The sequence below is a fragment of the Musa acuminata genome, chromosome BXJ3-10 (genome assembly GCF_036884655.1).
Source record: "Musa acuminata AAA Group cultivar baxijiao chromosome BXJ3-10, Cavendish_Baxijiao_AAA, whole genome shotgun sequence".
Taxonomy (NCBI): Eukaryota; Viridiplantae; Streptophyta; class Magnoliopsida; order Zingiberales; family Musaceae; genus Musa; species Musa acuminata.
This window is the reverse complement of record NC_088358.1, coordinates 27,301,459-27,326,324: the sequence shown is the minus strand read 5'-3', so window position 1 is coordinate 27,326,324 and position 24,866 is coordinate 27,301,459. Positions and strand designations below refer to the sequence as shown.

The 24,866-nt window shown below is 40.9% G+C and overlaps 6 protein-coding genes and 1 non-coding gene across 14 annotated transcripts; 3 read left to right on the top strand and 4 right to left on the bottom strand.

The window, feature by feature from the left end:
• Positions 1 to 694: 694 nt before the first annotated feature.
• Positions 695 to 3,300, bottom strand: LOC103968426 (uncharacterized). Of its 4 annotated transcripts, none has more exons than XM_018819514.2 (6): positions 3,222 to 3,300; positions 2,600 to 2,680; positions 2,222 to 2,527; positions 2,032 to 2,105; positions 1,181 to 1,322; positions 695 to 1,017 (listed from the first exon to the last, which is right to left on the bottom strand). In XM_018819514.2, the coding sequence occupies exons 2-6, from the start codon at positions 2,655 to 2,657 to the stop codon at positions 911 to 913; spliced, it is 687 nt and encodes a 228-aa protein (XP_018675059.2). In that variant the 5' UTR covers positions 2,658 to 2,680; positions 3,222 to 3,300; the 3' UTR covers positions 695 to 910. The 4 variants fall into 4 exon arrangements, with proteins under 4 accessions (XP_018675059.2, XP_018675061.2, XP_009379917.2 ...); XM_018819516.2 differs by having other exon boundaries at positions 695 to 1,002; XM_009381642.3 differs by having other exon boundaries at positions 1,181 to 1,265.
• Positions 3,301 to 3,903: 603 nt separating this feature from the next.
• TRNAT-UGU (transfer RNA threonine (anticodon UGU)) lies at positions 3,904 to 3,975 on the top strand. The gene has a single exon. It is a non-coding gene; the product is annotated as a tRNA-Thr (tRNA).
• A 2,637-nt stretch (positions 3,976 to 6,612) lies between these two features.
• LOC135650663 (probable fructokinase-1) lies at positions 6,613 to 8,145 on the top strand. The gene is made up of 4 exons (XM_065170164.1): positions 6,613 to 7,084; positions 7,251 to 7,583; positions 7,661 to 7,777; positions 7,862 to 8,145. The coding sequence occupies exons 1-4, from the start codon at positions 6,698 to 6,700 to the stop codon at positions 7,988 to 7,990; spliced, it is 966 nt and encodes a 321-aa protein (XP_065026236.1). The 5' UTR covers positions 6,613 to 6,697; the 3' UTR covers positions 7,991 to 8,145.
• A 903-nt stretch (positions 8,146 to 9,048) lies between these two features.
• LOC103969770 (protein SHORT-ROOT-like) lies at positions 9,049 to 10,608 on the bottom strand. Its single transcript, XM_009383421.3, has one exon. The coding sequence runs from the start codon at positions 10,566 to 10,568 to the stop codon at positions 9,360 to 9,362; it is 1,209 nt and encodes a 402-aa protein (XP_009381696.2). The 5' UTR covers positions 10,569 to 10,608; the 3' UTR covers positions 9,049 to 9,359.
• Positions 10,609 to 11,874: 1,266 nt separating this feature from the next.
• On the bottom strand, positions 11,875 to 12,615 carry LOC135650521 (uncharacterized). Its single transcript, XM_065169934.1, has one exon. The coding sequence runs from the start codon at positions 12,558 to 12,560 to the stop codon at positions 12,000 to 12,002; it is 561 nt and encodes a 186-aa protein (XP_065026006.1). The 5' UTR covers positions 12,561 to 12,615; the 3' UTR covers positions 11,875 to 11,999.
• A 583-nt stretch (positions 12,616 to 13,198) lies between these two features.
• On the top strand, positions 13,199 to 19,347 carry LOC135650659 (protein FAR1-RELATED SEQUENCE 6-like). Of its 4 annotated transcripts, XM_065170156.1 has the most exons (9): positions 13,202 to 13,580; positions 14,232 to 14,276; positions 14,349 to 14,453; positions 14,542 to 16,686; positions 16,775 to 16,870; positions 16,969 to 17,073; positions 17,268 to 17,333; positions 18,379 to 18,451; positions 18,928 to 19,347. In XM_065170156.1, the coding sequence occupies exons 1-8, from the start codon at positions 13,560 to 13,562 to the stop codon at positions 18,421 to 18,423; spliced, it is 2,628 nt and encodes an 875-aa protein (XP_065026228.1). In that variant the 5' UTR covers positions 13,202 to 13,559; the 3' UTR covers positions 18,424 to 18,451; positions 18,928 to 19,347. The 4 variants fall into 4 exon arrangements, with proteins under 4 accessions (XP_065026230.1, XP_065026228.1, XP_065026231.1 ...); XM_065170157.1 differs by lacking the exon at positions 14,232 to 14,276 and having other exon boundaries at positions 13,204 to 13,580; XM_065170158.1 differs by lacking the exons at positions 16,775 to 16,870; positions 16,969 to 17,073 and having other exon boundaries at positions 13,199 to 13,580.
• A 230-nt stretch (positions 19,348 to 19,577) lies between these two features.
• LOC135650660 (probable uridine nucleosidase 2) lies at positions 19,578 to 24,674 on the bottom strand. Of its 2 annotated transcripts, XR_010501586.1 has the most exons (10): positions 24,537 to 24,674; positions 24,269 to 24,384; positions 23,193 to 23,252; positions 22,335 to 22,520; positions 22,143 to 22,247; positions 21,301 to 21,397; positions 20,985 to 21,092; positions 20,545 to 20,680; positions 19,731 to 19,917; positions 19,578 to 19,636 (listed from the first exon to the last, which is right to left on the bottom strand). XR_010501586.1 is itself a non-coding variant. In XM_065170161.1 (9 exons), exons 1-9 carry the CDS (start codon positions 24,577 to 24,579, stop codon positions 19,809 to 19,811), a joined length of 960 nt encoding a protein of 319 aa, XP_065026233.1. In that variant the 5' UTR covers positions 24,580 to 24,674; the 3' UTR covers positions 19,578 to 19,808. The 2 variants fall into 2 exon arrangements, 1 of the variants encoding a protein (XP_065026233.1); XM_065170161.1 differs by having other exon boundaries at positions 19,578 to 19,917.
• Between the last annotated feature and the right edge of the window lie 192 nt (positions 24,675 to 24,866).

Genomic DNA, 24,866 nt, shown 5'->3' with positions numbered 1-24,866 from the left:
TTCGAGTACCTGAGACATGCATTATCTTCTTCGACTCTCATCAACTGAGTTGACTGAACTGCACGAGTCTGTCTTCTCTTGTACTCTCTGCTACAGATCATAGACGAGTAAACAAAAGCATCAGGCATAATTGTCATTTGGAGTAGAATGATATGTTTCGGTGAGATGTACTGCTTCCGACTTGAGAAATAATTAATATTATGCGTTCTTTAAGGCTAAGAAATATTTTTCCGTCTTCTATTCCTGGGAGAGGAGAGGCTGCAAAGTCAACGTAGAGTCCACTAAGAGCTCCCATTGGGTCGTATGTGTGGACGTGGATCGGTCGCGGCGTACCATGACATCCATACATGGGCATGATGCCTTGGGACGAGCCATGGGCATGCGTTCTCACCCATGCATGCATCCATGGCGAGCGGACACGTGGGGCCCGTCGGCACCTCGAGGACATAACAAGACAAGCTTCCGCCACCAACCCACGTGGCCGGTCGTTCTCCCCCAATTATTGTGGCGAGATGCGTTTCCCGCAGCACCCACAACCACACCCTCCCCAACAAACGTGGGTCCCACGCAACAGGTGCGATTGCCAGGTCGGCTTCCCCGACTGTACCATACGATTGGATCGCGACAGAATATTCTGCACAAAAGATTCCATACGAAATATATATATATATATATATATATATGTGACTTGGAGTATCTGAGAGATTGCTATTTATGTAAAATCCAACTTACACACAACCTGACATTATTTTAAAGATTGGATTGGCCAAAATTCTTCTAGTTCTACATTCCATCTAAACAAAGAAACTGACATGATTAACACGCAAACAGACAAGAATAAGAAGTCATGAATGGATTTGCCAGGAGCATCAGTGTTCTTCATTTTCAAGCAAGAGAACCATCAGCATTGTTAGTCCTCTTTCAGCTGAAACTCAATTGGCCGTTCCAGAAATGAGGGATGATCAGCCTCAGATTCAAGGAGACCGTCGATTTCTTCATGACCTGTGAGCACCAAAACTGCAGATGTTTTAATAAGAAAAATAATATGTCTCCACAAAACAGGACATGGATGGGGAAATGTTCGGTTTGTGGCAACATCGGAAACACTGAGATGGGAATTTAGCAGGTATTATGTCACCCCCATATGTGCGCAATCGAGAAGGGAGAAAAGAAGACAGACCTGGAGTTGGAGATGTGGTGATGATAGGAAGCACCTCGGTTTCTAACTCCATCTTCTTCTCATCTTTGGTACCCTTGGAAAGCACCTGACCGGATTCACAAGTATAACATTTACAAGTAACATTCCATCTTGCAACATCTTGCTGAAAAAAAAATTGTTTCAAATGTTTAAAATGTTGGCCATTTAACCGCGTGATCAATACACCAGGTTACCAATTATCCTATTGGGACTATTGTTATAGATCGATATCGCAATCCATATCTAACGTTTTCGGTAATAGAAAAAAAAAAAAGGTACAGTTAGGATGAATCACCACAAGGGCTTAATTCAGTGTTTCTCACTTCAACCCCTAATTATTCACCAAGAAATTTATGAGGCATTTCATTTCCATCTTAAAATGATCGGTCATGAGCAGGTCTTTGCATAAGGAGTTGTATGAGACCCTTGGAACATTGAATGCTCATCTTAATATACCAAAGACATCCAAACAAATTAATGTTCAAAAATATCAATATCCACAGTAGCATAATATTTCCAAATCACAAGAAAAATCGTATTGCTTGGTTTGTAAATTTTGTTCGAGCACTAATATTTCCAAATTTTCTTGTTTTTTTCTCTTCTGCTAAAACACCAAAACTCGCATCTAAAACCTAAAAGCCTGATCACAATCAAGCTTTAAGACCTTACAATATATGGTCCGACACTAGAACCTCTGCATGTTATGATTACAGTCGATCGAATATTGAAGCTTCTTATGTGGTCAACTCATTGTAGTGTTCCATTTATACTAAACTGAATGTCGTAGGATGTCTAACATGCAAACATGACCAAAACCTAGCAAAGCCACATACCTTCTCTGTCAATCCAAGATCATTTGACCGTTCATGTAAGTCGGACATCACCATCCGAATCTTCTTGTTTACACCTAATCAAGAAGATGTGAAGCAGCATAAAGTTGTCAGTAGCTTGAATTAGTGCATGCAGAATATTTGCAAATGTTCAGAAAAAGAACAAACTACAAAGGATGTGTACAGAATTTACGTTCTTCATCGATATCTTTCTGTAGCTTTTGTAGTTCATTTCCTGTGAAGTGTGTCTGCTCGATTCCCTCCCTTGCCCACTCATGGCATCTCTTCATTTCTTCATCAGTGAGGATGGTTCTTTTGGGGGCAGTTTTGATGGTCTCCCGAGCACGTAGTGCAGACTTATCCTTCAGAGCCGAGGCTTTTGATGGGCCAGAAACCGGAGGTTTTCCTGTATTGGAAAGATCCTTCAAGGCCTTTCGATCTTGACGACCGGCCTTTGCAGGCTTTGGCGGAGCAGCCTTCGTAAGATCAACATCTTTTCCTGCAAAAAATACATGGAACTTTAATTAGTGCGTCCTAATATTCGCTTGAATTTAATTGTTTAAGCTCATACCTATAGGGATGCGAAAGTTCTCGTTTTGAATCGCAGCAGGCGTTCGGTAATAAGCCATAGGCGCAAATCAATACTTTTGCACTAGCAAATTACAATATAATCCCTTTAGTAGGAGCAGTAAGGAATTTAGTGCATATTGAAAGAGCCAATATTACTCCATCAGATCAACGTTACAGGGATACCATTCAGCAACCCTAGAACTCACAAATCCAAGATCCAAATGAAACAACAGAAGCAAATCGAGCGAAATCAAACCCCAAATTTCAAGAAATTTATGCGGGTAGTAGGTGGTACCACAACCGAAAACAAAAAAAAGATATGTTTCCAGACCAATCGTTCAGACGATTCCTCCGATACCACATGATATTCCACCAAGATTTCATCTTTTCGACGCGAAACCACATGAAGGAGAGAGAAAGAGATAAATCAAGGTGATAAACCAAGGAAGACAACAAGATCACGATGCAAGGCCGAAAGACTTAGTCAAGAAACCACTCGTAGAGGAAAGGAAAAGGGGAAAGGTTGTGTGGGAGAAGAAACAGGAAATTCCGTGAATCTTGCACGCGGGAAGAAAACATCCGAGACACACAACGATCGAACAAAGCGGATGTTTGGAAATTACCTGAGACCAATTCTTACTAAAACATAATCTTGTTCTTTCTCTTTGAGACGGGGAAGGCAGAGAGATGCCAACGGTAAAATGGAAGTGATATGCGGGGGAGCGGGACGAGCAGCCATTTTAAATCCCTAATACTGTAGCACGTGTCTCGCACGCGTGTGCAAGAGAAGCTTTCTTTGTCTCTAATTATAAAAGAGTCGAGGGACTAAATTCAAGAGACCACGTGTTTCCGACGTGGCAGACTCCATCATCCCTGAATATTATCAGGGGAATGCCACGATTTATTGATACAAAAAATTTAATAATTTATCATAAAGTCATGAATTTAAATTCCATCTTTATCACTTATCTTTCTTAATATATATATATATATATATATATATATATATATATATATATATATACAAAAAAAGTGAGCATTTATTCGTTTCTAATTAGAAAAAGACTGAGAGGCTAATCTATAAAAAAAACCTGTTTACGACGGGACTCTGTCACCCTGAAAGCTGTAGAGGTGACGTCATCAATTCAATAATACTTTTGTCATGTTTTTGAATCATATAGCACGTGTCCCTCACAGGTTCTTCTGATGGGGCGGGACTCTATCACCCCTGAAAAATGTGTGGGTAAATTAGATGGACTCAAGTTTATCTTATATATAAGATATTAATTAGAAGTATAACAAATAGCCCTTATAGCTCAGTGGTAGAGCGTCAGTCTTGTAAACTGAAGGTCCGTAGTTCGATCCTGCGTGAGGGCATATATTTTGCTAATAAATTTCTTTTCGTAAAAAATGTTTTATCTTTTTTTTTTATTTTAATTAAATACAAATATTCTAAAATTCCTTCCAACTTCTTACTAATACATAACTATGTTGTCACTTCTCTAACTTTTTTTTTTTTGGGTGATCAGCATATTTCCTCTTAATTTTCAATTTTCAACTTCTGTATTTTTCTCATTCTCCTCTTTCTAAAAATCTCTAAGTTGGTGTTATTTTAATCCCCAACATATAAATTACAAAGTTCTGAGTAATTTCTCATGAATAGCAGTTGGTTATACTTTTCTAATTCCAATTATTTAAAGCGCATTGCGTAGATGATATGATTATCTATTTCTTACAAAGATCATAACATCGTGTAGTAGAAGAATAGAAAAATAAAATCTCAAAATTTTTAAAAGAAAAAATTTTTATCGTCGTGCAAGGATTGGTATATGAAACAAAAGGTAAAATAAAAAATTATATATGTTAAAGTAGATTTATTACATAGGAAGATTGTGTATCCCTATAAAATCTTATATATATAGGAGTAGATGAAAAAGGTCAATTGTCCTTAAATCGCTGCATGATCTTTCTTTTCACGCGCACCACGTGATCAAGAAGGAGCCGACCCTTCTTGCTATCCACATGCCTCAAACTAGGGCTGCGGTTGATGAGGAGAGGGAGAGAGGAGAATATGAGGTGATAACCAGAAAGGGTCTGACCTATGCCACTTTGGTTTCCTCCTATTTATAGAGGTCTTTGTCAAATTAATAATAATGGATCTTGCCCTATTGAGTCATGAATCTCCATCCAATTACCCAAGCATCTCGAATTAGTAAATTTTTACCTAATAATCTCTCATTGGCTCTTATCCATATGATCTAATAATTTAGGAGTTTATTAGATATCCAATAAGATATGAGTTTCAACGGATATCTCGCATTTGAACCTTTGCTCATTATAACACCTACCATATGTGTGTGACCCTCTATACCCAATATTAAGCTGCTCGCAAGTCATATATGTTAGAACTCTTTTTGACTCAGTGAATTATAATCTCTTATAATAATTCACTCGACTCATCGACTATGGACGTACTATACCACTACGTCTCAGTCTCTAAACGATATAGAAAAATCCAATCTATTGGACTTATCTATCCTCAATTATCATATATCTATAGTCTTTTATCTATCTAATATCTCACCGTATACTAGGCATTGTGCTATTAGACCCATAAGAAATCTATTTAAGTCTCGCTCTAATCAGATTCTCTCGGATAACTCTTTCTCTCTTAATTCGAATGACCATGGTTAGGGATTTGCTTGAGCAATAACATATATGATATTCCTCTCATGATATCGAGAGTGGATGATCTTTTATCGATACTTAATTGCTCTTGTGAGGTTGACTACTACTCTTGATAATCAGTTGTGCTATATCTAAAACCTCCAAACCTATAAATCCGGTTTCAAAAAGCAGAATACTCATATAGGACATCCTTGGTATCTCAAGTTTAAGGATCATATGCATAACTGAGATCACAAAATCGATATTTGACATTGAGGTATCATGAACAAAAAGCATTCGTGAGTGGATCAATCAATGAACATATTCTCCAACGATCACATGCACTATATCCCTAGTGTTCTCACACGAGTAGCTATGAAACCAACGACCTCTATCATATGGATGAGTATACAATGCACCAATCAATCTGGTTATCTTAATATTCCTCTTGAATAATTTCAATCGGGATTATTTATGATATATGTTTAAAAATGAACGTCTTGTTATCACGATTTAAAATCGATTCTTAGATATCATAATATATATAATATATAATATAAAAATAAAAATAAAATAAATAAATAAGTAAAAAAGATTACATAATATGTTTTGTCATCACTCGTGATTGAATTACAAGCCAATTATGACTAAAACTAATACTATTCACAGAAATATTTCTCATACACCAGCAATTGGTGACATCAAATGCCCACCTTTTGCATTATAACTCAAGCAGATATTAATGCATCAACCAGATATGACATTGGTGGTGCGTGCAGTGAATCAAGTCCGTCTTGGACTGCAGATGTGACAATATTTTACATATTACGATATATTAAAAATAATATTCTCTCGACTATTTGATTATAAATTTAATATAGAGAGGACAATATTCTCTTGACTATTTGAATAAGTCCGTCTTGCACTGCAGATTTGACAATATTTTACATATTATGAGATATTAAAAATAATATTCTCTTGCTAGACTGGTTTATATTAAGCAATACATTTCTTATTTAAAAAAATTAAAAAAAAATATATTTTTTTCAACCATGATAAATACATCAACACTAATCATATTTGGAAATTAATCCTATATTTCAAGGAAGGGGATAAGTCCTGATACCATATAATGGTGTATCCAAAATATGAAGATTGTCTTATATATCCTTATAAACGTATCAAATGGTGTATGTGATTCCACCTTGGAATTGCAGTGTAATGTCAGACTGCAGTCATTAATCTGCCATGGAAATATATCTTACATTATGATTACGATTAATGAAGTCAATCCAAACTTTCCATCATCCATATTAGTCCATCCCATAATCTTCGTATTCTATCTATAACTCTCTCTTCCTCTCTCCGCGCGTGTATATTACGGCGGCCTTCTTCCGTCGGTGCGTAGATCTCGTCTTCTTCTCTCTGCAACATGGCGAAGGACCTCATCGCGAGCTTCGGGGAGATGCTGATCGACTTCGTGCCGACCGTATCGGGCGTGTCGCTGGCGGAGGCGCCGGGCTTTATTAAGGCGCCCGGCGGCGCCCCGGCCAACGTGGCCATCGCTGTGGCTAGGCTCGGCGGGCGAGCCGCCTTCGTTGGGAAGCTCGGCGATGATGAGTTCGGGCGCATGCTGGCGGGCATCCTGCGGGACAACGGCGTCGACGACGGTGGCGTCCTGTTCGACACCGGGGCGCGCACCGCACTCGCCTTTGTCACCCTCAGGGCCGACGGCGAGCGCGAATTCATGTTCTACCGCAACCCCAGCGCCGACATGCTACTCACCGAGGCCGAGCTCAACCTCGACGTGATCAATAGCGTAAGCGCATGCATCTCCCTCTCTCCATGTTCGTCGTCGCAGATCCGTAGAACTCAGATCTGTGCGTCTGAGATCCGCAATCTACCTTGCGGAGATCGAACCCATACTGCTTCTCTAATTGGTCGACGTTTTGCCTTTCGACTGTTCTTGGATCTCTCATCTCCAGGCTGCTGTCTTCCACTACGGATCCATAAGCCTGATAACAGAGCCATGCCGTTCGGCGCACCTGAAAGCCATGGAGGTGGCCAGACAAGCAGGAGCGCTGCTCTCCTACGACCCGAACCTGCGCTTGCCGCTGTGGCCCTCGCCGGAGTCGGCGCGGGAGCAGATCATGGGCATCTGGGACCAAGCCGACATCATCAAGGTCAGCGACGTCGAGCTCGAGTTCCTAACTGGGCAGGAGTCGGTGGAAGACGACGTCGTGTTGACCCTCTGGAGACCGGAGTTCAAGCTGCTGCTGGTGACGCTCGGGGAGAAGGGATGCAAATACTACACAAAGGTAAGGCAGTGATGTCGAGTTCATCACCGTGATCCAGCTCCATCGCTCAAGACTTCTCTCGGTTGGATCCGGCGCAGGACTTCAGAGGTAGCCTCGATGGGTTTGCCGTCAACACGGTGGACACGACCGGAGCAGGAGACGCGTTCGTGGGCGCCATGCTCAGGAAGATCGTGGACGACCAAACCGTATTGCAGGTGAGTCGAAGTACAAGAAGCTGACGCATCCATACCTTTTCATGGCATCTCGTCTCTGGTTTGAGCTCACTGTGGCTGATGCAGGAAGAGGAGAAGCTGAGAGAGGTGCTGAGGTTTGCCAATGCCTGTGGAGCCATCACCACCACCAAGAAAGGAGCGATTCCTGCTTTGCCAAATGAGGCTGAGGCAGTGGAGCTTCTGAAGAGGGATTAGAGTGTCAGCCTCTCTGAGTTCAATGCATTTAGTTTGGAGTTTGAAGATGCCATTAAGGAGTTCTGCTCATTGTCATTCCATCTCATTTCAATACTCGGGCAGGAATCACTGAATTGTTCAGACCAATATAATAAAACCTGATTCAGATCATTTTGTTTTTGATTGGCATAGAACTCCAAATCGATTAATGCTACTAAAAAGTGCTTTATGCCAAGAAAAAAATGCTTCTTGTTCGTGGAAGAACAAATAGCTTACGATACGAATTGAAAGGGCCAACGCACGACGACGACGGCATGAGTGGCGTTGACGTCCACAAAGGCCTCGGCATGGCCATGCATGGGTTTTGACCTTACTAGAGGAAGTCCAACAAAAGACCAAGTTACCATGTCCTCTTCTCCTTTGAGGAACTCTTCTCTCTGTTCTTTGTTGTTGTTCTCCCTCTTCTTCTTCCACTGCATAGGTTGGACTTCAGATGACAGAAACCCCGTGCATTAGGCTGCCGTGCCGATGAGAAGAAGATCTCAGACAAAGAATTTGTACTCCTGCAAGAAGCAGAAAGGTTGAAGATGAAGAGACGTGCGTGCCTCAGCCCATGCGCAACATGCAGAGCAAGAAGATGAGTGGATTTCTCCACAGGTAATGGTGATCTCTTCACCACCATGATTGCACATGGTGAGCAAACGCTCCATGGCAAGCAGGGGCGGTGGCTTTTCCTGACTGCTGAGGTCTTCGTACCGAAACTTTCCCCATGGGCAGGACTACCGAAGGCCACTGTTCATCACAGGAAAAAGCAAAAGTGCAACTCTGAGAGCATTGTTTGATAGTCTGTGTGTTCCTTCTGTTGTCGGGATTTTTCAGGCTCGACCAAGCTAAAGTCCCACTGTCCTGGTCGCTGGTCCCGTGCTTGCAGCCCACTCCTTTGCCGAGGGGGTTCTGCTAGAGCAAGCTCGAGACAGATGATGATAATGGACGGAGAGGGAAGTCAAGTTCTCATGATAACCAGGCAAAGGCCATGTTGATTTGATTTGAGCTTTGATCGGACCCCCATTTGGATATGAATGTTTGGGAGGTACCAACAAGCAAAGCTTGCTAATCCTAAAAGAGCTGTTTCCCACTAAATTCTCCCACCAAAATGTCAGATTGGATCTGAGTGGGCGTCCATTTCACTGTGTCGGTCATGTTAGAACATCTAAGGAGAGAAGGCACTCTGAGTTCATGACATAACGAAGCCAAATCATGCAATCTTAATGCTCTGATTACTGAACATGTTGTGTTCTGAGATTGCGACCACTTAGACTTCACATGCAGTTGCAGAAGATGTCGATGTTGATGATGGAAGCTAATGGAGAAGAGACTTGATGTTGAAGGTTTAAGGTTTGATTGGCTTCCAAGCAGATGCCCACACCACTGGTTCCGCTTTCCATGTCAGGTAGAGTCCTGCGGCGTTGCCTTTTGCTGGCACCAGTGACCACCCTTCTCTGTACCTCTCTAGCAGCGCCTCCAGGTCGCCGATCACGTCGTCGTTGAAAGCGGTCGGCGCGAAGGCCTCCGTCAGTCTCTCGCACCATTGGCTTGCCTTTTCCCTCCTCTCGCTGACGCCACCGCCGTTGCAGGCAAGAACACCCAGTATGCTCCTCGAGCACTCCTTCTCCAGCTGGAACCTCTCGTTGCTGGTGGGCGAGAAGCTCTCCTCCAGCATTCCCAGGAAGATGCTGTAGAATTTCACGCACTGCTCGAAGCAGGCCACCAAGTCGCCTTTCGAGGTGGTGAAGTCGGCCTCCTCCTCCACCACCGTCACCACCCGAGGCCGCAGCGCGCAGAGCATGCGCATGAACGCGTCCCTCTCCTCGACGCGAACCCTTCTCAGGGCCCCGACGCAGTTCACCACGACGGCCTCGTCCTTCCGCAGCCCCAGCTCCTCCTCGGTCAGCTGGTCTAGCGTCGACGCGATGCTCACCACACGGAACTCGAACGGCACTCCCATCAATCTCGCGAACTTCACCATCCTCCGTCCTATCTCGTCCATGACCGATCCGCCCATGCTGACCATCGCCACCACAGTGAGCCGCAGGTGCGGCGTGTCGCTGCCACGACTCGCCAAGGCCTCCATTAGAGTCGGCCACTGCGTGCAGTAGGTGTTACTGATGTCGACGATATGGAGCTTGCTTTCGCCTTCCATGGCTTCCATGATGGCCCCATTGGACGCGACATGGCCGAAGGTTGTCCAGGGGCTCACCTCCTGAAACTTGAGCATCACCTTCCTCGCCGTCACGAAGGACTGCTGCTTCTCCGCCGCCGATATCAGGGTGGTGTAGCAGAGCTCTCCTGCCTCGGTTGCTCGACAAAGGAGAGCTTGCAAGAAATAAGACGCCAGCTTCTGGTCACAGTCGCCATAGGGGGTCGCAAGCTCGTTCAACATCCAAAGAAGGTGATGGATCTTACTGGAATCCTTCTCGGCGATGGCCTTTGCACACTCTTGGATGAGCTCTGCCGCCCATTTCTCTTCCTCTCTTGGATCTTTAGGCTCCAACAAGCAGCTGATGGACGGATGATGGTGACAAGGATCTGTATTCTGCATGTTTGATCTATTATGGAGCTACTTGTTGGAGAAGATATGTGAGGTCGGCTGTGAAAGGCTGAGGATGATGGTTATATATGTTGGAGAGGGACACAGACTTGAAACCTGTCGATAGCAACATCAATCTCAGTCTGGACAATTCTTCATTTAATGCCCCATACTGTTCCAGTACTATTTGATGATTAGGAATGATCTTAGTCCAAGATTTCTAAACCTAAGGCTTGGACAAGACCATACTTCTTTTGAATCTTGCAATCATTAGAAAATGTTGTCTTGAAAATGGTCCACACTGGGAGCAATGAGACTAATTGACTTCTCTCATCTATGCCCTGTAGAATTGTGGAACGCTCTTTTCGTTTTGGTGGGCACATTAAGCTGCAGACTGCAGTAAATGGCAGTCATCTTTTCTCCATTGTGCAGGATTTCTGCACCCTATGCCTACAAAAGAATCATCTAAAGCTTAAACTTTTCATGATGACACTACATGCCTCCATTTGGACGAGAAGATGCCAGGACAAGCGCTGGAATGATCGATCGTCAAATGCACCAGAAGACTACCACTGGTGATTAACGAGGATATACTGCTGGAGGATGATTTAGAAGCAAGATTTCAAGGAGACTACCATTGGTGATTAACGAGGATATACTGCTGGAGAATGATTTAGAAGCAAGATTTCAAGGAATACATTGGATCTTTTTGTGCAGATATCTGGGGTGCAAATATGTAGGCTGCATTCAGTAGAGAGAGTATGGAGGTGGAACAGATCAAGCATCTTTACTGTCAGATCATTGTTCAGAAACTTATGATGAGAAGATTCTGTCCAAATCTGGGGAATAGTGTGGTTTCATCAGGGTCAAGAATCCATGCTGCTCCATGATGAATGACAATGATTGAAGCTTTGACCAGAGACTTGGGATCATGCTGGTGCTGGGCTTACAGAGAGAAAGGAGTGCAAAGATAACATTGCATATATCTACAAAGTGACAACAGAGACAACAATAGTAAATATTTATGGTTATCAGTTACTGACTTTACATGGAATCAAACTCATCCTAAATAAAAGCTTGTTTGAATGATTTTTGAAAGATTTTTTTTTTGTTTCCATGGAATCAACCAGTAGATGCAGATTATAATCCTTCCCTAGTCTTCTTGACTAGCTTTAGTATTTCTTGATCTTACACTTAAAGACCCTTCTTCTTCTTCTACCTATGAGCTCCCTGTTGTCTCAAGCTTCCATGGCACAGGTTCTAATAGGACTCGAGAACAGAAACCAAAACAGAGCAAACACCATAACATGCATGTGCATTTCAAATCAATAAATCGCAATGTTATTAACATATAATGAATCAAAGTTACAGTGATTTGTTGCATCTGCTCTCAAACACAGCCAAATATAATTTGCAAGCATATGGTCTCAAACCTTCTCTGTTTCAGACCTGGAATGGCTGCCAGTTACTTGCACGCTCCCCCTGCTGCACCTTGGCGCTTCTCCCCATGGCATTCCCGTCCACATAGGCGTAGTACCTCAACACGAAGGCCAAAGCCATCACCATCCACTCCATGCAGAAGATGACGACGCACAGCGCCCCAACCATCCTCAGTATCACCACCCCGTCCTCCTCCCTGACGTAGGACCTGAGTCCCTCCGCCAGGAAGTCCGCCGTCCTCGTGAACACCAGCACGGCCACGGCCCCCTGGAGGATGGCGGCCAGCACGGTGGCCACCATGTGCGCGCCGTACCAGCGGCCGGAGCTGCCGGAGGAGGATGCTGCGGTGCAGCCGGCTACCGCTGCGGCGATGGTGAGCCCGTGGAGGAGGATGAGGAGGAAGCCGTTGAGGGAGGGGAAGAGGCGTAGGGAGAGGGTGAGGAAGATGCAGCTGGAGGCGGCCCCCAGGAGGATGTAGTTGCTGAGGAGGAAGGCCTTGTGCGCGCGGCAGTGCGCCGGCGAGGCGGCCTCCGGGGCCGAAGAAGCGATGGACATCATCCCCATTGTGTGTGTAGAGAGAGAGAAAGAGAGAGAGAGAGAGAGAGAGAGAGAGAGAGAGAGAGAATACAGTGTGTTGAGGGATGAACGTGGTGGTATATGAAGGCCACGAGGTGGGGGTGGGAATTCGACCGTTGGGAGAGGTGGAGGATAACGGCTAGTCTTGCTTCTAATAATTTAGGAGGGGATCGGGGAATTCGACCGTTACCTACATATTAAATAGTTAAAAAGATGTAAAATAATTAATGTCAACGAAATGGAGTGATAAGTTTTTTTTAAACAAAAATTATAAATAAATATTAACAAATTTTAAAATTAATTAAATATATATCTTAATATAATCAATCTCAAATAGTTGAAACTTAAAATTTTATTGTTTGTTACGTGTGCATATAATTACCCAAATCTCCCATGACTCAATAATGTTAATTTTCTATTTTTTACTGTAAACATCTAAAATAATTAAAAAAAAGAAAATAAAATTACCATCTATAATATAAGCAGCTATATAAATGCTGATGCAAAAGCTTGTGGCTGTGGATATAAGTAGCTGTTCTATGGTCCTGTTTAGGCCTGGGATTATATGTAACCCGATCCGGATCCGTTCGTGGTCTAATCGGGTCGGATCTCATCAAGATCATAAGAAGCGGGGTCGGATGCGGACACCCCGATACGATCGATCCGTTTCCAGGCCTACCCACGCCCAACAAGACTTGAGCACCCTTCTCTCTCCCCTGGGGCCCGTCTTTTCTTCTTCAAAGGTGTGGAAGTGGGTTTCCTTGCGCGTCGGAATTAATCTGCCGTTCACTGCCCCCTTCTCTCTCGCGTCCTTCGAACGAGAAACCCTTCTCTTCCCTCCCGTCCCGATCTCCTCCTCCAGCCTCCGAAACCCTAAAATCCTCCGCGGATTGACCGCGCACCCAGGCCATCCGACCGGATCCTCGTCAAGTTGTGCGGCTCTGGAATGCTAATCGAAGACGATTGAGCGCGGAGATCGAAGGCTTAATGGACGATCCGAGCTCCGCTGTAAGATCCTTCTTTGCTCGCCTTCCGGTCTCGGAATTTCAAGATTTTAGGATCTTCTTGGTGAATCCGTCGTTCTTAGCGAGTTTATTAGGAAAATTAGGGTTTTTTCGAACTACCTCCAATTCTTCGATTAGGTCTTCTTTGGGAGAACTCTGATAATCTTTTTTTCTTTAATTCATGTTATGTTATCACTATCTGAGGCGGTTAGTGAGTCGTTCAACATCTGCTTTGCTCTAACTTTTGTCAAAGATTAGGAATTTTGTGGAGGTTGACTTGTTTCGAGGTATTTTAAGGACTCTGAGTAATCTTAATGCCGGACTAGAATCAACTATTTGGAGTTTGCGGAGCAGCTTAGGTCAATCATTTGCATGAGTAACTGTTATTTAAGAAAGGAAGTTTGATGTTCTTTTTTGTTCTTTTTTATGACGGATGACTGTTTGTTGAGTTAATACTTGTTTATGTATCAATGTAATATATTCTTCTTTAAATTGATGTAACTGTTGAGGCTAAGTTGCAAACACATGATGTTCATAACGATTTATCAGGGTTGCATGAAGCATTATGTTCCATGTCGAGCATGTGAGTCGATTATTTTTGTTAGATTTGATGTTGTTACTATGATGGCAATTTTCTTCTTATTCCCTATGCCAGGACATATCGAATGACATTGTAATAGAAGTACCAGTAGATGAGCATGTGAGTCGATTATTTTTGTTAGATTTGATGTTGTTACTATGATGGCAATTTTCTTCTTCTTCCCTATGCCAGGACATATCGAATGACATTGTAATAGAAGTACCAGTAGATGATGGTGATGATGATGGTGGTACTGAGGTGACTGGAAAGCCACCTGAAGATGGAGAACCATTGAAGGTAATTATGATGTTGAGATCTTTGATCAAGACACTTACTTTTTTGGCTGAACATTATAGACTTGAGTACTGTTCTTCTCCTTTGGCAGGGCATACCGAGTGACTGTGGTAAAGACTCATCTGAGAACAAAGAAGTAATCATTGCTGAGGATAACACTGATGATAATGAGAAAGAGGTGCAAATTGAGCTTGATGAGGATAGTAAAGTAGTCCAAGGGGATGATTTAACACCTAGGCTGGGGATGACCTTTAAAACTAGAGAGGAAGTTTGCAACTTCTATAAAGCATATGCTATGGCTGTTGGCTTTGGAGTAGCTGTGCAGAAGACATCATTTGCAACATCTGGACAGTGTAGGCGGGTAATTATTGCTTGCTCTAAGGTGGGCAAGGGCAAAACCGATGCTTGCTATAAAGCCAGACAGTCGGCAAAAACAGATTGTCAGGCTAAGATTGTGGCAAAAGCTGCAGGGGATGGGTTACTTCATCTGGTGGAAGTTAATAACGAACACAACCATCCAGTTAACCCGTCAACAGCACGGTTCCTGAACTGTTATAAGAAGATGGCTGGCTCAAGGAAACAGGAATCTGTCGGACAATCTAATGGACAGGGGAGTTCTCGACCTGATGAGATTGAATGTGAGGACTCTACTAAAATAGGGCGATTGAAGCTTGCTAAAGGAGATGACGAGGCTGTTTATCAATTCTTTGCAAATATGCAGAATAAAGATCCAAACTTCTTTTATTTGGTTGATTTGAATGATCATGGTTGCTTGAGAAGTTTGTTCTGGGCTGATGGTAGGTGTAGGACAGCATATCAGTATTTTGGCGATGTGGTGTCCGTCGATACGACCTTATTGACTGAAAAATATGATTTGCCTCTCGTTTTATTTGTGGGTATGAACCATCACGGCCAGTTAGTGTTGTTGGGATGTAGTTTGATCTCTAATGAAACAGTCCAGACTTATACTTGGTTATTTAAGGCATTCCAAACATGTATGTTAGGGATCTGTCCAAATTCTATTGTTACTGACTATTCCAAGGCCATTCAAGGTGCTGTTCTGGATGTATTTTCAGGAGCTAGACATCGGTTGTGTTTGTCCAGTATCATGAAAAAAGTTCCAGGGAAACTGAAAGGACATCCTGATTTCAAAGCAATTAAAAGGGCACTGAAGAAAGCAGCATTTGATTCCTTGAAGGTTGATGAGTTTGAAAAATGTTGGATGAAAATGATTGTGGATCATGGGCTTGAAAACAATGACTGGCTTGCTTCATTATATGAGAACAGGCATATGTGGGTGCCAGCTTTTCTTAAGAACACGTTCTGGGCTGGAATGTCTGTCTCCCAACGTGGTGAGACTATAAGTACCTATCTTAATGGGCATGTCTATCCAAAGACTTCTCTGAAGCAATTTTTCAGCAAATATGATATGATATTGCAAAGCAAATACAAAAAGGAAGCAGAAGCAGATTCAGAGTCTCACAAGACTCCGCTTCTGATTTCAAAATTTTACATGGAAGAACAGCTATCAAAACTGTACACTTTTAATATGTTCAAAAAGTTCCAGGAGGAGCTGAAAGCTACTATGTATTGTGATGTTTTGCTAATCCAGATGGATGGGCCACTTATTAACTTCCAAGTCAAAGAGTGTTCATTTATTGAAGATGGTAAAGCAACAGAAAATAAGGATCATGAGGTTCTTTACAATACAGACAAACATGAGATTCAATGTATTTGTGGTTCTTTTGAGTTCTGTGGCATCCTATGTAGGCATGCTTTGTCCATATTTAAGTTTCAGCAGATCTTTGAGATTCCATCTCATTACATTCTTGGTCGCTGGAAAAAAGATTACAAGCGATTGCATGCTGTTGACCGTTCCTTGAATGATATGCAAGTTGATAATGTTGTGGAGCGCTACGATTATCTAACTATGCGATGCCTTCATCTTGCTGAGTTGGGATTCATATCAGATGATAGGTACCAAGTCGCTTTAAAGTTACTAAAAGAGGTGGAGAAATCTCTTTTAGATGATGGTATATGCAGAGATAGGCAACCCAGGCTTCTCTCTTTTGGAATGAATTCCAATGAAAATGTTCAAAATCTTTTGTTAGCACAGCTCGGAACATCTGGGGGTAACAAGAATTCCAATTCTTTGCAAGTCAAACGCAGAGGTCGGCCACCGAAAAAGGCAAAAGAGCCTAATATGGAAATGTTAGCTCGGCCGAATAAGGAACAGGTACTTGATTATTATTAGGCATGTATATCAGACATTTCTTTATATGCACTTTGATGTTCATCCTAAATGGTTCTCTGATCAAAACTAGGATTTTCTGAGATCATCATTGGTCGGCAATGAAGGCAATATACTTCATTCTAATCCAACTCCTTCTCATCTTAATACACAGAGGATTGATCTAATGGTCTGTAGTATGTTCTGTATCTCATGGTTTTGCACTCCTAATCCTTGTGATTCCTATTCTTTTTCATATCTATATCACTTTGTTGTAACTTTTCGTAGGAAGATATCACCACAGATGACTTGTCATTTGGTAGTCACTTTGGCATGCATGTAAATCATCACATTGGCAATCAGCCAAGGACGCAAACACATAATTTGTTGCAGGTTTGCTATATGGTTTCTTTTTAAATTTGTGTCATCATAAGTTTTGTTTTGACATAACCATGCAAATTAGAGTTCAAACTTCTGGTTTGGCTTTTGGTTTGTTTTCTTTATCATTAGTTGTACCATGCAATAGGATCAGATTTATCCTTTAATTACCAGATTCAGTAATTTATTCTCATGTTTGTGAATTGCAGGATCAGTATGACCATCAAACAATTGGGAATCCAAGGATGCAGTGGATTTATCAACAAATCTTACAAGTATATACTTCCCTCAAATTTTGAGCCTTTGTATTTAAATATAATTTATGAAACAACTATGAAGGATTCATATAGGTGTTATCCCCTCATAGCTTCCATCCAAAATTAGTGATACTGGTGGACCACTTAGATGCAAGACTGTCATTGTTGATCCAACGAGGATGGTTTTGAAAAACCAATATTTAATTCATTTTATAATTCTTTTAGTGATATAAAAGAGAATGGTTATGTTTTAGAAACAACAACTGGAATTTTTGATCTTGATCTTAAGGCATTAAAATAAATTGAGAATCTCTGCTGTGGATTATTTGGCATTGGACAATGTTGTTCTTTTATCCAAGTGCTGCATTACTACAGTTAAAAGTAAGTCTTTTGTGTGAGGATGAATCTAAAAGTAGTCTGGCCCAACTCTCTTATGAAAGAAATGTAGTTGTTTAGGTCGTTAAAGAATATGTAATTAATAAATAATCAATGAGCATTTTTATTAAAGAAGACGTTGATTTTTCTAACAGCATTATTTTTTTAGAAATATGCAAGAGGCAACTAGAAATTATAATTAAAGAGCTTAAAATCCTTTTGTTGTTTCCATAATATTTTTTTGATGTTCAACACAGAAGACATACAATAACGAGTTAAAAAAAAAAAAGAAAAGCTGATGTGGAGCTTGGTCACTTGACATGAACCATGATGCCCCATGGCTATTGCTAACTATGGGTCACAAGTTGGGGTTCCAAAATGCTGTTCAATCTAGAATCATCTTTCCATCTTAAATATCATTAGATGACCGAGTTTCTTAGAAAAGGCAAGAGCCTTCCGTAAGAAGTACCCATGAACAAAAAGTTTCGTACGAGTATATAAACTTAATGATGTATCAAACATGTACTCAACGGTGCCCAGACATTATTGGTATTCAAACAGTTATTTGAGATGAATGTGACAAACATTAGGAATTATTCATGTCTCATAGATTGACCCAATCTTATACGATCATATGATCTTGATCTTACATTTCTTTAGTGATTTATTTAACTTGATAATTTTGCAGGATGATCAAATACCGAAAGCACCTTCCGGTCGAAGGACTGGGTAGAGATAGAGGAGCTACAGAAGAGCCTTGGGTATGCTCTCAGATTCTTTCTTTTTGATTAAGTTATTCATATCAAGGATGTGACTCTTGGTCTTTACTGGTTTTGACAACTGGTGATACCGTGGTACCAGTATAGCGGGTGAAATACTGGCCTTTAACGTCTGGTCTCATTGGAAAACGAAAAAATTATATAGCTACTGGTACCAACGTATATACCAGTTGGTATATACTGGTCTGTATCGTACCAGTCCAACCAGTGTATGAATCTTGATTTGTACTATGAAAGATTCTTGTAATATTCTTGTGCAAATTTTGCCGCCTTATATATGCTATGGTACAAACCACTCTTCTTGGCATTTAGATCAGTAGGGACAAAGAGAATACTGTTGTAAGAATGTGGATGAAGATCCAAAAGAAGTTTCATATTTGAGGTCATATAGCAAAGTCTTGTCATATTGTTGCAGCTATTCTTGGGGCTGATTGTCAATCAATTATTTGTAATTGCAGGTTGAAGGCTGACAGTCAGATTGAAATGGCGCGGCAATTGACAATAGTGATTACATAAAACCATCAAATCTCTGACATCGCTGGAATATATGGCTTCTTTCTCTGTTAGTGATTGCCATGGTTGACACATTGAAGTCCAGCTTGAGGGATCTCATATTATCCCAGCACTTTATGGTCAGAAGAAGATGTAGTTGGAGGCTGATATCTAGAACTAGAATGGTGGATATCGTGAAGCTGTGCAAGCATTTCCACCTATGAACTTAGTTTATGCAACCTCCCCTTGTATTTTCCTAACTAGTTAGGAAACCATGATGCTATCTTCTTGTATAACGTTGTTTATGTGTTTTTTGTTAGAAATGGTTGTCACTAATGTACATATCAAGAATTTACAAGAGCATAGTCTGATGATGTTGATATCCATCACGAGGTAATGTGGGAACTTGTGGTCCATTGCTGGTACAAAAGCCATATAAGATTCAGAGTAAATTCTCATTGAGTTTTGTCTTAAAACTGAAGAGATAATATATATATATATATATATATATCGTTTGGTATCCAATTGATGTTTGCATCACATTAGGCTGACTACTGGTGATACAGGCGGTGTTGTTTTATGTCTGGATGTTCATCAAATGTTTGATGCATGTATGTTCTTGCAAGTAGCTCTTACTCTCGCATTCTGTCAGCAAATGTGTTCTTGAGCATCACTCTGTGGATGAACAATTTAATTAGGAGGTATGAAATGGTCTTGCCAGAGAGAAAGAAGATGATTTAGTGGCAACAATTTCCAAAGTACTAGCAACCAGTCAATGTGGGCAGCCATTGCCATCCCTTTGCTCCCATGCCACCATTATTGGGTGTTCTTCGGATTGCTGCTGCTCCTAAGAATTCATCAGCCTCTCCATCATAATCTTGACCACGGTTGGAGCATCCACAGTTACAGCAACCCTGACTGTGGGCTTGTTCGACCATTCCGTGTTTTCTCCATACCTGCAACATTTTAAGCACATCAGTCATAGAAGAGCTGAAGAAGAAAAAGATGAAGGTAAACGAAACGTGGTTTTTCTCCTAGTCTTGAAGAAACTCATGTTTGCCAAAACCATGATCTTAGAACTTACAACAGGAAGCAAAAGCATGAGTGAAGTTTTCTCTTGATTTCATTCGCCAAGTTGAAGAAATGGCATTTTGCTCAACCATGATACCCTTCTTCAGTAGCATATATGTGCAGAGATAACTTGAAGGTAATGTCACTAGCAGCCTTAAACATTATACTTAAGAAAGCATAGCATATACATAGTTTCCCGGATAGAAAGCATAGATATGCATAATTTTCTAGATAAAAGCCTTGCAGATACATAATTTTCTAATGGAAAGCATAGCATGTAATCAAGTGATCAGACATTAAACATCAGAACTTTTCGGTGTTTTCACAATATGGATATAGATGGTTGATGATCTCATCCATCCCTTCATTGCAGAAAGTGCATGTCTGTTCAACTATGATACACTTCTTGAGTGGCATATACTTGCAATAGATAACTTAAGGTTGGTATAAACAACCTCATTTTCATGATAGGATAGCATACAAATAATTGTCTAGATAGAAAATCTTGTTACCTTTTCTTGGTATTATCAAATATCGTCATGCCTCTCGTTATACCACATGTTTGAACCCGAACCACCCCCTCGGTATAAGTCAGCAATGAAGGATCGACCGCGGCAAGAAGAGCTGTTGGGTCATGAAGGTAAACACCTGCATACATCCCACACAAAGATCATGTTATAGATACATGCCACTTAACCATATTTCTCATCCTAAGGTTTCAGATATCAGTGGTACAAAAATATGTATCGACAGATATCTGTGACTGGTCAGACCAATGGCAGATATTGGATCATATAGCTTCGTACCTATCATCATTTGTTCTTATTTTTTTATAGTGATATTGGGCAGTACAATTGGGTATATCGGTAGTATCTCCAGTCCAATAAGATGCCAAATCAAGTAGTGGAACAATATTTTAAACATTGCTCGAAACTACTCTTACTTTACTAACCTTTTGTCGCATAGGCTTCACGGTGATACGAAAAATAGATTCCCAAAATCTTGCACAGATATTGAGCAAGCTTGCTTTCGGATTTTGCAAGCTTTTCACAATCAGCATCTGAAATGAATTACAAATACCTTAGCTGAGGAATGAGAAATTTGATAAAGCACTGAATATGACAGGATCTTCATCTTGGTAGAAAGATCATTCTATTAACTAGGCGAGCTTGATCTTTGATAGAGCTTATATTATATGAGTGTAGCATTTCGAGCTACCAACAAGTTCCTCGAAATGTCAAAAACTTCACAGATATGGCATTAGGTACCTGTAAGAACAACTTGATGTGTAACATTTATTCCCACAGCCAAAATATCAGCCCCACAAGTGAAGACAATATCGGCAGCATCAGGATCACCAAATATCTGCTTAAGGATTTTCACAAAAAAATAAAGATGAAATAGATAAGATATAATTTGTGAGGGAAATCCTGAAAAAGGTGCTTAAATTACTTGATATTCATATTGTTCATTCTAAAGAACCAATAACAAGCATAGCTGAACATGCTAAACAAATAATAATTTACACAAACTTCAGGAAAAAAAAAACTACTTTTTTGCTATCGACAATACATTGAGATGATTTGCACTCAGATATCCCGCTTGATATGTTTACGCAATAATCGCTCAATACAAGGTAAATCATTCGCTATGCCAAAACAGAATGAAATTTTGATTCAAAAACATGACATATCTTGCAATACTTCTTCCAATAACTTAGTAAAAGCAAGTATTAGAAAGTTAATGCTAGTCCAGCTTGAATTGATCAACTTTTAGTCCTCTCTGCTACCAATCTACCCAGAAACACTTGAGGCTTCATCTTTTCTGTTAAGACCACTGCACCAAGTTTTAGCTTTGACCACATTCAACATGATACTAAGGTAAATGACAGCAGATCAGCCTCGATTTCTAACTTTGTAATTGGATACATGGCCTCTTGAGATCCAAACAAATTTAATTACCTTACAGGCCAACTTGTCTCGTATGGAATAATTTCTAGTAGTTTGGACTTTGGATGCAAGATGAGTATTAGTTTAATTTTGCATGACAACATAAACCTCAAAGGCAAACCAATGGAACTGGCAATATTGTCAGGATTGCAACAGCATACATTAGCCTCAGCTGCTGGATTAACATTGCCATTCACAAAAAAGGCACCTCCAAGGATAACAATTTGCCCTATCTTCTTTGGAAATTCAGGATCATTTTCAATGGCCTGTAACAAAACAGATGATAATTTTGCAGCATTAAATAAATACCAAGAACATAGGATAAATGATGATCCAGATCAGAAGAAGCTGACCAGAGCAATATTGGTAAGCGGACCTAGAGCTACCACTGTAACTTCTCCAGGGAACTGGCTAGCTTTTTCTACGAGAAATGTTGCAGCTGATTCATCAATGGCCTTCCCCTTTGGTGGTGGGAAGTTCTGGTTTCCCAGCCCATCCGAACCATGAACAAAATCTGCAATCCGGAGCTTTGTACCTTTCTTTGAAATGCAAGAAATGAATGAAATTATATAGTGAAAGTCAGGTCTTTTATTGTGACTCCAATGCAGGAAATGAATGACATTATAAAGTAGAAGTCAGGTCTCTTATTATGACTCCACAGTAAAACTAACAGCATATGGATACGAGAACTATTAGCACACTAACAAGCATTAGATTGAAACTTTCATTCATAAGGCCAAATCGTTTTTTTTTTTCTTTTTTGTGGTAATTGATCAGGAGGAACAAAGACCCCTGCAGTTTGTGTGCGCAACTAAAAAACAATCCAAATTCTGATGCCATCAGAAAACCAAGATGGGCAAGGAACTATATAGCAGGCGAAGTCAACACAAACAAACTGACTACTTCACAATGATAATTTTCAAGAAACCTTAGAAGTTATGATCCAACTAGTTGAGTAAGGAACTGTAATTTTCAAGAAATCTCAACTACCCTGTTGAGATTTCTACAATTGCATTCATATTTTGTGATATAATTCTTGCATACATCACTTAGCTTGTTCAACTAAATTTTAATTTAAATATAAAGAAACTAGTAAATGAAAGAAAAATAACAAAGAGACATGAATAGAAATCTCCAAAACTTGAACAACCATTTTGAAAGAAAATCTATTAAAAAATGACCAACTTGCGGGAACCTTATTTGCTGCATACCGTGATTGTTACATGAGATCCCTCAGCAACTGGAATATCACTCCTCTCTGCAACTTCTAGCTAAACCAGTTGGCAAAATAAGAAAAATATACACAGGTGAGCAACTAAAATTTAGATATGAAATATTTTCAAAAGCACAATAATTAATGCATAACTGGTCTGATACTTTAACATCAGGACAAATCGCCTGTTCTCCTCGCAGAAAGACAAAGTGCAAATTATAGCTGATGTACAGAACAAGCTTAGATAACAAATACAAGATTTTCTGTGACAACATATAAGATCATTGTAGACAAAATTTGTCTAGTCCTGTTCATTCTTTTATACAATGGATGGTCATTGTTTCAGTCATCAATTCAAGATCATGTCATATTTTGAATATAATGAAAATGACAAGATTCTAAGAAACTCCCATTTTACAAGACAATAGTATTGCCTTTGGGTTTTGAAGACAATGTCGTGACAGGATTTGCGGGGCGGGGGGGTGGGGGGAAACTCACAATGACATACCTAAAACTGGCCTTTCTGAAAATACTATAGAGAAAAATATAACTTGGGAATGTAATAAGTTCCTAGGCATAGATCATTAACTCACCTTGCAGGTATCTAAACAATCATACAAAGTTTCACAGGGACAAAACATCAAGAGGAGCAGGTGGAGTACAGATGATTATTCTAACTCTTGGAACTGCAACATTCTTTAAACTGCAAAACACATGACAATATTGCTACAATTCTTCCAGTATAACATCTCTGTTAGTGTTTAGGCACAACTGCAACACCTATCTCTAATGCTATATGAAATCTTGCAGGTAATCATCCATAACAGGATCATACAGCTCCCAAATCTCATGGCAAGAAGGCTGGGTCATGGACCAATCGACATCCACAAGGAACTTCTCCCTAGATCTGATCAGTTTACCTGCGTTTAATTCTTAGGTTGCAGTATTTTGGTTCTTCCTAACACCATATCACTAGATCAGATCGAAAAAGACCTTTCTTCCTGAGCAAAAATTGTATTTTGATCGACAAAAATCCAAGCTTTGCTTGCAGTAAACGAAGTTTCAAGTCAATACCAAATGCAACGCGTTTCTCGTGGCGAGGGTCGTGTACACATTCCCGTATATCGTCGTCAGTCCGATCACCTCTATCTCCGGTGAATTGAGCGCCACAAATATCGCCATCGCATCATCTTATCCCGCAATACAAACATGCAGAACGCACAAATAACAGTCTAGCATCAGATTTCGATCCGATGAATCCAAATCCAATCCAAGAAAGTTACAGATCAAATCAAAGAGAGCAGGATTTTGTTTGGATTCGAGAGTCGGGGCTTCGGAATACCGATTCCGGGGTCGGTGTCGATGATGATCTTCTTCCTCTCCATGGCGCAACCCCAGGGCGGCAGCTACAGACAATGATGGTGGTTCGTTGTCTTCGTCCTGCACAGTTCTCTTAATACTACCACCAACCACGTGATCGTCAACGGCGGTGCCGAAGAAGAAAGAGCTCGAGCCAATCACCGTCGCCCATCTCATGCCACCGTCATCGATCGTACCGTCTAGTGTTGTCGGGTCGGCGTCATGTACGGTCCGGATCGTCGCCCATCTTATGGCATCGTCATCGCTCGCTCGTCACATGGCGGTCGATTTGGATCGAAGAAAGGTTGCCGAA

Bases quoted from the DNA above. Each gene is read 5' to 3' on its own strand.
- LOC103968426 (XM_018819514.2), bottom strand. From the start codon at position 2,657: ATGGCTTATTACCGAACGCCTGCTGCGATTCAAAACGAGAACTTTCGC. The intron at 2,528-2,599 runs GTATGAGCTTAA...TATTTTTTGCAG, and splicing joins GAACTTTCGCATCCCTATAG to GAAAAGATGTTGATCTTACG. The intron at 1,323-2,031 runs GTATGTGGCTTT...TTTTTTTTTCAG, and splicing joins ATCTTGGATTGACAGAGAAG to CAAGATGTTGCAAGATGGAA.
- LOC135650663 (XM_065170164.1), top strand. From the start codon at position 6,698: ATGGCGAAGGACCTCATCGCGAGCTTCGGGGAGATGCTGATCGACTTC. The intron at 7,584-7,660 runs GTAAGGCAGTGA...GATCCGGCGCAG, and splicing joins GATGCAAATACTACACAAAG to GACTTCAGAGGTAGCCTCGA. The intron at 7,778-7,861 runs GTGAGTCGAAGT...TGGCTGATGCAG, and splicing joins ACGACCAAACCGTATTGCAG to GAAGAGGAGAAGCTGAGAGA.
- LOC103969770 (XM_009383421.3), bottom strand. From the start codon at position 10,568: ATGCAGAATACAGATCCTTGTCACCATCATCCGTCCATCAGCTGCTTG.
- LOC135650521 (XM_065169934.1), bottom strand. From the start codon at position 12,560: ATGGGGATGATGTCCATCGCTTCTTCGGCCCCGGAGGCCGCCTCGCCG.
- LOC135650659 (XM_065170156.1), top strand. From the start codon at position 13,560: ATGGACGATCCGAGCTCCGCT. The intron at 13,581-14,231 runs GTAAGATCCTTC...TCCCTATGCCAG, and splicing joins TGGACGATCCGAGCTCCGCT to GACATATCGAATGACATTGT. The intron at 17,074-17,267 runs GTTTGCTATATG...TGTGAATTGCAG, and splicing joins AAACACATAATTTGTTGCAG to GATCAGTATGACCATCAAAC.
- LOC135650660 (XM_065170161.1), bottom strand. From the start codon at position 24,579: ATGGAGAGGAAGAAGATCATCATCGACACCGACCCCGGAATCG. The intron at 23,253-24,268 runs GTATTGACTTGA...CAACTGGTTTAG, and splicing joins CGAGAAACGCGTTGCATTTG to CTAGAAGTTGCAGAGAGGAG. The intron at 22,521-23,192 runs GTATGCAGCAAA...TGCATTTCAAAG, and splicing joins GATCTCATGTAACAATCACG to AAAGGTACAAAGCTCCGGAT.